At 48.3% G+C, this 13158-nt stretch overlaps 5 protein-coding genes across 5 annotated transcripts; 2 read left to right on the forward strand and 3 right to left on the reverse strand.

The window, feature by feature from the left end:
- Nucleotides 1–244: 244 nt before the first annotated feature.
- TRUGW13939_07980 (uncharacterized protein) lies at nt 245–1723 on the forward strand (the record flags this gene model as incomplete). The annotated part of the gene is made up of 1 exon (XM_035491116.1): nt 245–1723. The coding sequence occupies one exon, from the start codon at nt 245–247 to the stop codon at nt 1721–1723; it is 1479 nt and encodes a 492-aa protein (XP_035347009.1).
- A 189-nt stretch (nt 1724–1912) lies between these two features.
- TRUGW13939_07981 (uncharacterized protein) lies at nt 1913–3786 on the reverse strand (the record flags this gene model as incomplete). The annotated part of the gene is made up of 2 exons (XM_035491117.1): nt 1913–2589; nt 2640–3786. 2 exons carry the CDS (start codon nt 3784–3786, stop codon nt 1913–1915), a joined length of 1824 nt encoding a protein of 607 aa, XP_035347010.1.
- Nucleotides 3787–4557: 771 nt separating this feature from the next.
- On the reverse strand, nt 4558–7227 carry TRUGW13939_07982 (uncharacterized protein; the record flags this gene model as incomplete). Its single annotated transcript, XM_035491118.1, has 6 exons — nt 4558–4767; nt 4917–5067; nt 5125–5658; nt 5895–6137; nt 6204–6705; nt 6789–7227. 6 exons carry the CDS (start codon nt 7225–7227, stop codon nt 4558–4560), a joined length of 2079 nt encoding a protein of 692 aa, XP_035347011.1.
- Nucleotides 7228–8421: 1194 nt separating this feature from the next.
- TRUGW13939_07983 (uncharacterized protein) lies at nt 8422–10345 on the reverse strand (the record flags this gene model as incomplete). Its single annotated transcript, XM_035491119.1, has 2 exons — nt 8422–9001; nt 9069–10345. 2 exons carry the CDS (start codon nt 10343–10345, stop codon nt 8422–8424), a joined length of 1857 nt encoding a protein of 618 aa, XP_035347012.1.
- Nucleotides 10346–11913: 1568 nt separating this feature from the next.
- On the forward strand, nt 11914–13034 carry TRUGW13939_07984 (uncharacterized protein; the record flags this gene model as incomplete). Its single annotated transcript, XM_035491120.1, has 2 exons — nt 11914–12334; nt 12391–13034. 2 exons carry the CDS (start codon nt 11914–11916, stop codon nt 13032–13034), a joined length of 1065 nt encoding a protein of 354 aa, XP_035347013.1.
- Nucleotides 13035–13158: the final 124 nt, after the last annotated feature.

The following is a 13158-nucleotide window of genomic DNA, read 5'->3' on the forward strand; positions in this document are numbered from 1 at the left end:
ATGATTGTTGAATTGTTTTAATCTGTGACTTAATTCGTACGAATAGTTGGTGCAAGTTCATTTGAAGTCGTCTGCAAGGCTGCGCTGTCTGATCAGGTGACCAGCATTATTTCCCAAAACGGGTTAGCCTGGTACTTGTGGCGTCACCACCAGAACAGTATGACTTTCTTTCCCTTCACGTCTCTCTCTCTCTCACAAAATCGACGCCCAGAAAACGAGGGAGAAAACAGAAGGGGGAAAAAAAATGGCGTCTTCACAGTCTCTCGTGAAACGCGCCACGGACACGCAGTTAATGCCACCGCCTCCTCCAACCAAAAAAATAAAACGCCCCACCACCGTCCTCGACGAAGACAGTTATACCGATGCCCTATCACATATCATCGCGCGAGATTATTTCCCGGGTTTGTTGGAGACACAGACGAGGCAGGAAGTGCTGGATGCGCTGGAGTCGAGAGATAAGCAATGGATTGCGCGTGCGGGGCAGAGGCTGGAGGAGGTCATGACTCCCATTAGAGGGAGGAAGAGAGGGAGGAGGGGTGTGAGCATGACTCCAGCAGCTCGAACTGCGAATGGAGTGACCGAAACACCGACTACGACGACGGCGACCATGTATGGCGGGGACACGCCCATGTCGACGACTGCCTCGAAAATCGGCACACCCATGTCTGTAGTGTCCTCGACGACGACGAACAAAGAGCGAGGCGAACAGGGAGCAATCGACGTTTCAAATCTCAGTCTGAATGCATTTCAAGCAAAATACACTAGCGAAGACAACGAATCTTTCAACAAAGTCCTCGACACCCAAAACGACAAGCGCCGCGAAAAGTATGCGTGGATGTGGAACGGGAACAAGATACTCTCTGCGCGCCAGATTGCGCATCGCCAGCGCGAAACAAAACGTATTACTGACCGCGGAGATGCCGTCGGGGGCAGCAAAGAGCTCGTTGTTGCAGCAGAGGCTCTGTCTACAGACATGGACGCTCGCCCCGCCGCGCCAGATACGTGGAAAGCCGGCGCGCAGAATTCGCTCATGTTCAGTCCAGAGGAAACAGAAAACTACGAAACACGCGCGCAAAAGGCAGAGGCGTCGTCACGGGCTGGGCATAAGAAGGTTGTTTACGAGAATACTCGTCTGCCTTCTTCCGGCACCGAGCAAGATGGGCAGCATCAAATCCCGCCGTCGCCATCTCTATCGGCAATCAAAGATGCAATCGCCGGCCGAATCCGTCCCACAGATTCTGAACCAGGCTACACGGGCGGCGAAACTCCGCGCGTGAACGGATACGCTTTTGTCGATGAAGAAGACGAAGACGAGGAAGACGAGGCCATGTATGAACGTCTCCGACAACTAGCAAGCCAGGGCATGACCGGCGACGGCGGTGACTCCTCGCCGAACCCATTCAACATTAAACAAAACCGCAAACGCGAAGACTTGCATCATCGCATGGTCGACACTGTGGCTCAAAAGAAACGTGCTGAGAAAGCGGCTCCTCACCAACTTTCCTCCTCAACACCTCGCTTTCCGAGTAGTCCAATGTTTCTGCGCGGAACGACAGCAGGAACTCCGCGCGGGAATAATATGACGCCTGGAAAAACGTTGACGCCGGCTGCGCAGAAGCTTCTGCAAAGAGTTGGAAATACGCCGAGGCGGGCGGGTGCCAGTACTCCATCATCTTCTGGGTTGAAGAATATATGGACGCCGACGCCGCGGAGGCATAAATAATGTTTTTTTTTATTGAATTGTTTTTATTAGCTTTATGATACCCCCTTAGATGTTTAGAATCAAGAATCAAGAATTGAATTAAGAGTCAACTGGTAGCCAGTGCCATTAGGGTATCGAGCATAAATACATGTAGTTACCGAAATCCAAAAAAAAAAAGACGACATCGCTGATAAATGCAGAAACGAAAATCTAGAACAATGCAGATGCCAACCACAGCCCAAAACCCGCTAAGAACATCCCCATGGACATATTCACATCTACCCTGTACCCGCCGTTTAAATAATACGCTGCACCGAGATAACTGCAGGTGATATCACCATTCGATGCACGGTAGCCGTACGAATCATTCAGCAGTTTACCTGTGGGACAACTAAAGCCCAGCGCCGCAGGACACGTGCGCACAAGATCGTTGCAGAGATCTTGACAAGGGAGAATCTCCTTGTATGGGCCGGGTTTGATTTTCTCGTCAATCAGCGGATTGCGCGATGCGTTTGTAACGGGGGATTGCAGCAATGAATGGTTGGCGGGCAGTTTGGTGCCGTTGAAGAATGCTTGTCCCACGTTGCGTGGTTGGAGGAATGAGTAGTCGCTGGAAAAATCGTAGCAGCGTGGGATGGTTACGGCGCAGAGCCATTGTTTGTATGCTGCCTCACAGTCGGCGCAGCCAACGGCGAGAGAGTACATTGAAATGGAAGATGTGTTGCAGGGAATCAGGGAGAGGGAGTTTTTGAAGTTTTGGTAATAGCTTTGCGCGTTGGAATCGTAAATTTGCGCCAGAGCGGTGGAATCGAGGTCTGGATTCGACGGGACTGCGTATGCAACCTGGGAGCAAAAGTCGAGGTTGTACAATAGGGCGCAGTTGTCGTCTGCATAAATCAGTCAGTATTGCAACTCACAGTGCTAGATTCAAACATACCGGCTTTTGTGGTAAAGTTCATCGCTCTCCAAATCTTTCCCCCGCCACCAATCACTCCGTTCCCAGAACTAGTTGAATTACCGTCCATACCAAGAATACCATAATATGTAGAACTGCTGTTCAGGTATGTGAAGTAGAACTGCTCCTTGGGCTCGTTGCCGAGTCCTCGACTGGTCATTGACGTGTTGATTGCATTGTTCCCCTTCCGGATCTGAGACCACTGGTTCAGCGCGCAGTATGACCGCTCTAATCCATATATGCCCGAGTTGTTGATGTTATTCGCAAAGATGGTGAACGGCGGCTCGATGTCCATCCACTCCTGGTAATTGGGCGTGCCAGGGTCCGACTGGGTCACGTTGTCTGTGATTAACAGCGCAGAGTGGATGTCGGAGTCGACGAAATACAGGTTGGTACTGTCTTCGTAAGAGTGGTAAGAGGCGTCCACTGATGTGCCTAATTCGTAATTATAAATTCCGGAGAACGCTGACGTGTTTGATGCCGACACCCCGATATAAACATCTCCACTAGCCTGTATGGTTGCCCCCATATATCCTTGATCCGCTGTATATTCCGTCTGTTCATCTGCATTTTTCCCAGGACCAGGTCTCTGGTTGTTGTCGGATGTTGATATGTAGACTGTCAGGGGAGGCAGGCTAGCGCTCGAAGAGGCCGGACTCGTGCTATTGAGGCTGGGCTTGATACACGTGTTTAACGAGATATAGACGGTATTTGCCCGTTTCTTCAGCTCGTGGTCCCCAACCACGCTGGTTGCCGTTGAAGAGGATGGCGCTGTGATATTGGCCGGAAGTCCCTTTGGCGGCGAAGACTTTGGCCCATTGACGGTTTCTTTGGGGAACACCCAGTTCTGAGTCTCGCCGATATTGATGTTTGATAATTTACCCTGGTTGTTTCCCAGCGTCGTCAGCCCGCTGGTGCCCCGGCCGACAATCTCCTCCGGTTTCCTCCCTTCGATGAGCAACGGATAATCATGGACGATTGCGGGCGGCGCTATCTCGCGAACTTCGAGCGCGTAGGCGAAGCCGCCGGAATTCGTGAAAAGGGCATAATAGAGCACGAGTAGTAGGACAGTCGCAGCAAAGGTGGCAGCGAAACGGGATTGTAGGGGGGTGAGCTTGGGGAACTGCATGCCTGCGACGACAAGACTGTACAAAGAAGAACGAATCCCGCTGCGGAAGAACACGCTCACCAAGGGGAATTATAGCAAAGAGGCATAAGGAAATCCATTTGACTCGTATATGTTGGTGAGTCTTGGGGGACGTGGATGGTTGGCTGATTGATGCTAATGTCTCGTCCTGTCTCCAAAAATATCCATTTCCGGCGCTAGTGCCACGGCTACGCCACCTTTCTAAGTCTGATTGGGACTAGTGCGTCTACTATACGCGTGTTTTACTTCTTCTATACATGATAATTTGAGAGAACTAAATGAAATTGAGAATTTATGATTTATTTTAAATGGCTTTCAATTTTCAAGTTGATTTTGCCAGGTATTGGTTTGAAATGCATCTTTCTGAATATATACATCGAATACTAATGAGTATGATGCCACATCAACTCTACTACAGCTATAGCTATTTCTAGAATTGCATCACATATATTAGGGTAATTAACCCCTAGACTTTTTAAACCTCTATTCGATTGTTTAATTTATAGCTGAAAATCATATTAAAAAAGACTAATACAAGGGAACAGAGGACGAAGAAGTGAAAATTAAGGGCGAGGTGAATATACACCCACTTGGTTTCAATTTAGTCAACAATTAGCTAGAAAAAGGGAGAAAAGAAAAATAAGAGAAGAATAATAATAAGCAAAAGAAGAAAAAGAAAAAGAAAAAAGAAGGAAAAAAAGAAGAAAAAAACAAAAGAAATCCCCAACCCGTCCTTTTGACAAAAACCAGCGACTATCTCAAGTCTAAACTGACCAGTTTGTCAAAGTCTTCCCAACTATCTAGTCCCAGTGTGCTGTCTCCCGCGCAAGACACCGCGAGACCTTTTGTTTCAGCTCCCAAAGACTCTTTTTCAGGGCAGGCAGCATATGCACGAGACAAGGCGTACAAAGTCCGTGCCCGATGGATGCCCGGTGCGTTTGTGATATCGTCAATATTGACAGCCTTTGTCAAGAAATCACTTTTCCGATCAAAACTGAATTAGAATATCACTTTTTTTTTAAAAAAAAAAAAGAAGAAGAAGAAGAAGAAGAGGTAATAAAGTAGAAGGGGCCTTACATGCTTTCCGAAATTAAGCCTTGATTTAATCTCACTCGCCCAGCAATGTAAAAATACTGCCCTTGTGACTTGAGCCGGCGATTCATACCAGCCCCTTTAATTGCTTCAAATGCAAGACTAAGATGCTTGTCGGCTAGATCAAGGTTCTTAGAACGAATCCCAAGAGAGATATAGGCAAAATGGACACTTATATTTAGTCAGCCATTACTTCTATATTATTTGATCAATAGAAAGGATACATACTAGTATGGGACAAGGGGGGGAAGTTTTGTTCCTTGTTCAACAAATTGAACAAACTTGAGTGCTCCCTCCAGTTTTTTAGCGGCATTTTCAAAATCATTGCAGCAGTACAAGCGTTGTGCCACCGTTACTTGGGTCACTATCAGCATGTCTGTCCTGTATGGTCTGTGCTCAATGAGAATTTGCTCTGCAAGATCAAACAAACCGTCACCAGCGGTATAATCACCGGCACTGCTAGCAGCAAGACCCATATGGCAGACCATCATAGCTACTGGGTCCTGTTCCAAGTTCATCTCAGCCATCTTTTGATAGACTCTCGTCGACTCCGTTTCATCCAAGATGATACGTGACGCGTTGAAAGCTGTAATTTTGCTGTTTCCGAAACCCCCATTATGTAGCTGATGAGAGTGCTTATAATAAAGAAAGCAGAAATAGAGGCCAGGTTCCCTTTTTTGCATGCCGTGGGCCTCGAAGGCTACGTCGCCGGCGTCTAAAACTAGGCTGAAATCTGCAGGTCTATCGGTCCGTAATAAATATCTGTGCCATAAATTAGCAAATTTGTAGAATAACTTTAAGGGTGTAATAGATTCTGGCTTCAAATGAGCAATGAACAGAGCCTGACCAGAAAACTGCAGTCCGTCATTCTTATGTGAGGAGGCAGAATGATGAAAGGTTTGAGATGTACGTACCCTAGCGTACGGTCAATCAGTATTAAGAGGTGCTTGCATGGTGCTAGTTCTTTATTTCCTCCCTTAAAATGCCACAAAACTGACAATACATGTGGTAGATATAGCTCCGGTTCTATCCGACAATGAGCTTCATTTTTACACTCTTCCTGAGGTAGAAAGTAATGTAATAGATGGGAAATGGTGAGATGGAAATATTCTCGATAGTGGTTCTGTGCCATTTGACGAATGCGGTATCCCTGGAAACCTTGGCTGAGAGAAATGGTTTTTTTCTCATAATTGATTCTGACCAAAGCCAACTCTGCTAGAGCGACCAAGGCATCGTATTTGCTGTGTCGGATAAACTGTTAGTAGCCACCACAAAGATGTGTCATTTCAAAAGGAGGTTGTCCATACGAATTTCCATCACGATGTTGGCCAAGCAAATCCGAACGACTAATAAGCTCTTGCGGTATAGAGTCTGACACAAGAAAAGACAGGGAATCGAGCACTATCTTAGAATCCAATTCCAATCTTTCGAAAACAGCCCATGCGGGATACTGTCTGCTCTCCGTTTTGTACAGGTCAAGAAACATTTCTGGTGAAAATTTCTTGGCTACCATAAAGGCAGTAGCTTCTCTGATTAAGTATGGGCTCCCAAATAGCCTGTCTAGTATCTTTTCGGCAGTGTCGGTTTCGAAAATTTTTCGATCAGGGGGAAGACAATGGTTTAGAAACTTCGTACCGTCCTTGCAATCAAGATCTTTTAGCTCGACCCAATGACTTTCCGGATAGTCTTTGAATGCGCTTTTTTTGAAAGGGGCAGTGACAAGTACTGATCCGTGCCCGTGACAAGGCCAGTATCGGCTCAACTCAATATCATCCATGACATTGTCGTAGACTAGAAGCCACTTTAAATCTAAGAAATAACATCACCTATTAGTACGAGATCTGCTGTCCACAAACTTTTCTACAAGCAAAGCAAGACAAGAACGACTATACCGGTAGTTGCCAGCCATTGCATGACCAGAACTGCATTCACCATGTTATTCAATGTCGGATCTGCGTCTGCCAAACCGAGAGCTTTTGTAGCCGCATAGCTCAAGGATTGCTGGATAGAGAGTTCATTTTTTGCCGAAACCCAAAGCACGAAATCGTAATTCGGGGCGTTTTTCCAAGCATATTCTAGCGCGAGTTGGGTTTTCCCAAACCCGTGCATGCCCAATATGAATACTGCTGATACCTGATTTGATGAATTTTGTTTCTTGAAGAAATCATCCACCTCCGCCAACTCCTTTTCGCAACCAAAGAATTCAGGATTCCGTTCGAAGGGGATGGTGAGCGTTTTACCAAGTGGCTTCGCATTTTTAATTCTCTCTTTCAGTGCCTCTTCTTCTCCAGGTACGGCCAGGGCCTTGTAGTATTCCCTTAGGCAGGGCATCTTTCTGTCAGGGATTAGGCACACGTTCTGATAATGTTAAACCAACGAGTTCAGAAAACTTTGAGTGAAGTGGGAAGTCCGATGGAGATTTGCAGTCGCCTTTTATGGATTTGCCGGACAGTCATCTAAGAAACCAGTCATGTAGGAAATCAGTCATGTAGGAAATCAGTCATGTAGGAAATCAGTCATGTAGGAAATCAGTCATGTAGGAAATCAGTCATGTAGGAAATCAGTCATGTAGGAAATCAGTCATGTAGGAAATCAGTCATGTAGGAAATCAGTCATGTAGGAAATCAGTCATGTAGGAAATCAGTCATGTAGGAAATCAGTCATGTAGGAAATCAGTCATGTAGGAAATCAGTCATCTAGGAATCAGTCATTTCTCAGAATCCATCTGTCACTAGAATTACCGACCATCATTTCCATAGAATGAATCAAATCGGATGTAGAGAGTTGGTAGTTAGGGCAAAACACGGCCTATGACCTGCCATTTCTCACTTCTTTTCTTACGGTATATATCCCTTTCTCTCTCTCTCTCTCTCTATCATCTCCCTGCTGAGTGAAAAAAAAAAAAAATGGAGTCAGCAAGTGACTCATTTGTGTGACGATTCTTCTCATGCGCTGAGTCACACCTTTTGGCCGGCTTGTGTCTCGATGATTGCTAACGTCTATTACGAAGAAGGGAGATTGGACGAGTTCTACTTGACAATACGCGTCTCGTCTCAAGAATATCTTCGTCATGGCCGCTTGAAGGTTGGTCATGGTTAATCATCCGTCATCGGCGATGAAATGGTTCCCACTTCCAGACTTACGGTTTGATCGCCATGCTTCCCTTCTGTTAAAAATTATTTATACGCTACATAGGCTGATCTCACTATTAAGAGTACTTTGTTGGCCACCTATGCATTAAGGATGGATCAGGTATAACCTATTTAGCTTTTGATTACATGTATACATGTACAGGTCAAGTGGTGACACAGGGGCTGGTTACATTGATAACCTTACATATCAATTGATACCTGTAGGTTAATTAATTATATGCCTTTTGTAAAATGCAAAGTTTGACAATCCATTTTTTATAAGCACGATATATATATGTATATACATATGTATGATCAAACATCAAACCAACCGAAACATGTGCACAAAGAAATCAAAAAGAAAAGAAAAGAAAAAAACCACCAAGCCAATTGTCTAGAACAATCTATAGTAACGAGCAACAATAGTTGTTGTTACAATCATGAAAAGAATAAAACCAAGGATGCCAAAGAACCAAGCCAAAGAGCCACTGTCCATCCCAGGCACGGGGACATTCATGCCCCAGAGACCACAGACCAGATTCAGGGGAAGCAGCAGACTGCCAATCAGGGTCACCTTGCTCAAGGTCCGGTTGACGCTGTTGCCGACAATGATGTTGCTCACGTTCAACTGGGCAAGATAATTGCCGTGAGAACGGCTGAGCATCTTCTCAAAGTGGGACAAGTTGGACACCATGGTGACAACGTGATCCTGAATATCACCCAGATAGAGACCAATGTCACCTCGGGGGGTAACCGAGTACTGTTCGTTACAGCGCTTGGAAAAGCCCTTGATGACATCGGCCTTGCCACCGAGCAGCCGCATCAAAGTCATGACTTTTTTGCGCAGCTCGCCGATCCGCGGCAAAAATGTTGAAAAGTCCTCTGCACGTGCGACAAACACATGATCCTCAATCGCCTCGGATTCAATTTCCACGTCACGCATGATGGGCCCAAAGCTGTCGACAATGTCGTCACTGTTACTTGTCAGTCTGGACTCTGAACCTCTGAAACACAGAAAAGAAAAGGGAAATATGTACTCACATCATGGCATAACAAATCCAATCACTACTCAGGGAGACATAGTCGCGCAGTTTACCGATGCGCTTGCGAACATTGGCGGCGTGCTTGGATTCTGTAAAAGAAAACGACAAGACACCATCGCGGTACACGACCATGTAGATGTTGACAGGATCTAGGAAACGCTCGTCGTCCTTGTCGACATGGTAACAGGTCCGGAAACAGACAAAATAGTACTGCTTGAACAATTCGACCTTCTCGCGAGCCTCCTGGGTCATGATATCTTCAGCGGTCAAAGGATGGATGGAAAAAGCACGAGAAAGTGCGCCGAGTTCGGCCTCGGTGGGATTGACGACATCCAACCACCAGACACCACCCTCCGGACCAAGCTGAAACAGATCGCGGAAGGAATCTCCCGGAAGAATGAGGTCGCCCATATATGCCGCATGGATAGTACTCTGGCACTCGGAAGAAAAGAAGCTGAACCGAGTGGGCAAGTTGGCATTTTGCAATCTTGCCAATGATTCCTTTTCGTTAATAGTCTCTCCGGATAGCTCAGTCTTGAGGTTTGGCGGGGAGCCATCGGAAGAGTATTCCGGGCTCGTGTCGGCTACGACGATATCGGGAAGGTCGATAATTGCTGGGTTCTGGACCTTCTGCCGCAGATCACTGAAAATCCGAGCATTGGGAGCTTGCGAGCTCATGCTTTGCTTCCGGCTAATAGCAGCATCCTTGTCCTTCTTGTTCAGGGCAACAAATTCTTCGAGTTCCTCGTAGTCAATGATTGGGATCCGGCCGGGTTCCTGATAAGAGCAACCGCAGTCGCTTTGAGCAGTGTCGACCAATGCGTCACCTTGTTCAGGCCGAACGACGCTGGCATTGCTAAATGTCGGGCGCCTTTGGTGGGTTCCATTAGACACGGTACGCTGCAGAATGGTGTCAAGATCAGGATCGGTGTGGCTGCCCACTGTGTTGGCGCGCTCGCGGCGGCGCGGGTCGGCAAAGGCATCGACTGAGTTTGGTGGGGACGAGGAGCTATCGGACACAGAAGAGCCTCGGGAACGAGGCGCTATGTCCTGCTGCTGCTGCTGCTGGTTGCGACTTCTGGTACGATGACGGTGAGTCGGTTCGATTGAAAGGCGCCTTGCAAAGGGATCGATATCCCGGTCATCGTCGACGATTGCTTGTTCAAAGTCACGAGTAATCGGGTCGTTGGAGCGCAATAGCTCGTGAGCCTGCAGCAGAGCTGGACGAGGGTCCATGGCCTCGGCGGGCCGCTCAGGGGAAGGAAGGCCGGACATGGTTTCAATTACAGTGATTTGCGCGGAAGATGGTTGGACTGGGTTCCGTGATGGTCCAGCTCAAGCGCGGGGGTGGTAAACCGGGTAGACGATGTTTCGGAGTGGGAGCTCCCGAGAATAGCCAAGCAGTTTGGTTGTCGAATTCATTCAGATTAATCCATTCAGTTGGTACGAAGCATTCCAAGGTTGGGTTGGAACATGCGGTTGATCAGTAGTCACTTTCGGAGGCGTAGACCCTTGGTGAACCTGTTAGCCAGACCCCAGGGGAGGGTCTGGCAAGACTATTGAGAGTGCGTCACGGGTGTGCGATCCGGATATATAGCGAGAAGGCCAGTTAAGGAGGCCGAGTGTCGCCCCCGCAGAAGACCCGGAACTTTGGGCCCAGGAGAGGGTGAACGAAAGAGCTTTGGACGAAGCGAAGTCCCGCCAACTTGGCTGAGTGCTCGGGAAATGAGCGATGATGCTCCAGAATTGCGTTGGACGCTGTGATAGGAGGGCGGACCGCGAAGAGCCCGTCTGCCGGAAAAACACGTGTTTTCACACTGGTCAATTGCAACAGTGCGCGTAGGGCAGGCTATTTGTTCTGATACAGCCTCTGTGGTCGGGGTTGAGAGTGTTTTGTCGGCGGGCAGAGGTGGCAAAGTGAGAAGATTTTTCTCCCGTTCGGGGACGTCTGCCTGTGATTTTCTAGTGAAAGAAAACCTCAATAACAAATAATACGGTGTTTCACAGGGACAAAGATAATTGGATGGATGGATATCAAGACAAAGGACAAAACACCGTTGAAGGTGTGGCTGGTGGATGAGAGGGGAAAAGGAGAGAGAGAAGAGGGAAGGACGTTGGTTGCAGCAGGCGCATCTTATGGAAGCGGTTAGCGGTGATTTTCGTCACTGCTGCCCGCTCCGGGCTAGCTTTTCCCTTGCTGCTGCTACGCTACGTCTGATATTATTATGGGTATCGTCATATCATGGCGAAGTAGCGAGGAATAAAAGCCCGCATAGTAAATAAATGCCATGGCTGGCCCTCCTTGCATCCGGCTGCAAGACACGTGTGAGGGCCCCATGTGGTCGAAGCTATAATCAATAATGCATGGAAATACGGTGAGACGCACAGCCGGGACAACTAGATTGCCAAAGCATCCAATGCCACAGGCATGCATCTGATCGTCCAGTCGATCTGGATGAATTATTACAACCATCTGCCTGGTGTGAGATCTCGATTGGGCCGCCGCGTTCCCGAAGTCGGCCTCGTAGACGGGCTTGCCAATCCCTATCGCGACCCCGCCAGCCATGTGTGGCAAGTGTGATGCATCCAGCAGTGCTCTTTTGTTCTCTCAAAGAGCCCAACTGGGAGATCCTGCCGCAAAGATTCGCTCTCTATTTGCTCCAGTCAATTGACGGACTGACGTGGGGTTAAACATTGGGGGAGAAAAAAAGGCCTCCGTTTATCGCAGCCGGTGGGGTCGAGCAACTCCAAAAAAAAGGCACAACGAAAAGTCGATTGAGCGATTGATCACCTTCCCCAACCTGTGCGTGTCACCAATTCGAGCAGAGAAGAAGAAAAAAAAAATGGCTTCATTCACCATCCGCACGCCGTGCTCCTCCGCCAACATCGGCCCGGGCTTTGATGTTATCGGGCTCGCATTGACGCTCTATCTCGAAGTGCGCGTGACAATCGACTCGTCCACGACCTCGTCGCAACAACCACTCAACTGCCGCATTACATACGAAGACGCAAGTGGCAGCACAGAGAAAATCAGCCTGGATCCAGAAGTCAACCTCATCACGCGCGTGGCACTCTACGTTTTGCGCTGCAACAACCAGCGCGCCTTTCCCGTCGAAACACACGTGCATATCAGAAACCCGATTCCGCTGGGTCGCGGGCTGGGTTCATCGGGGACTGCGGTCGTTGCGGGCGTGACGTTGGGAAATGAGATTGGGAAACTGGGGTTGAGCAAGGAGCGTCTGCTGGACTATTGTTTGATGATTGGTATACATATCACTACTTGTCTATACAAAAAAAGAACCAATGACTAACAGATCTAGAACGCCACCCCGACAATGTAGCTGCGTCCCTCTTCGGAGGCTTCGTCGGAACATACCTCAACGAGCTCAAGCCCGAAGATATTGCGCGCATCGAAATCCCACTGAGTGAAGTGCTGCCGGAGCCAGCCGGAGGCATTGATACAGGGAAGCAACCGCCCGCACCACCAGTGGGAATCGGCCACTATCGCAAGTTCGCCTGGGCCAAGGAGATAAAAGCCATCGCCATAATCCCAGACTTTGTCGTGCCCACTGCCAACGCGCGAGACGTGCTTCCCAAGGAATACAAGCGCGCGGACGTGGTGTTCAACCTACAGCGCGCCGCGCTGCTGCCGCTCGCCCTGGGCACGTCGCCGCCAGACCCGGACATGATATACCTGGCAATGCAGGATAAAGTGCATCAGCCATACCGGCAATCGCTCATCCCCGGGCTGACTGAGATCCTGCAGTCCATGACTCCCGCCACGCAGCCGGGTCTGCTGGGTATCTGTCTGTCGGGAGCTGGGCCGACGATTCTCGCTCTTGCTACAAACGACTTTGACGATATTGCGTCTCGCATTATTGCTCGGTTTAAGAGTCAGGGCATCTCGTGTCAATGGAAACTGCTAGAGCCCGCGCAGGAGGGTACCCTGGTTGACACTAATTAGTTGGTTATATCAGTTCATGTCACTGATGTCACGATTATAATGATTTGCCCTATATGTTTCTTGCTTGAATAGAACAGTGGATAGACCTTATATTCTCGAAGATCCTCATATGCATGATACAAAA

This window comes from Talaromyces rugulosus, chromosome IV (genome assembly GCF_013368755.1).
Source record: "Talaromyces rugulosus chromosome IV, complete sequence".
Lineage (NCBI taxonomy): Eukaryota > Fungi > Ascomycota > Eurotiomycetes > Eurotiales > Trichocomaceae > Talaromyces > Talaromyces rugulosus.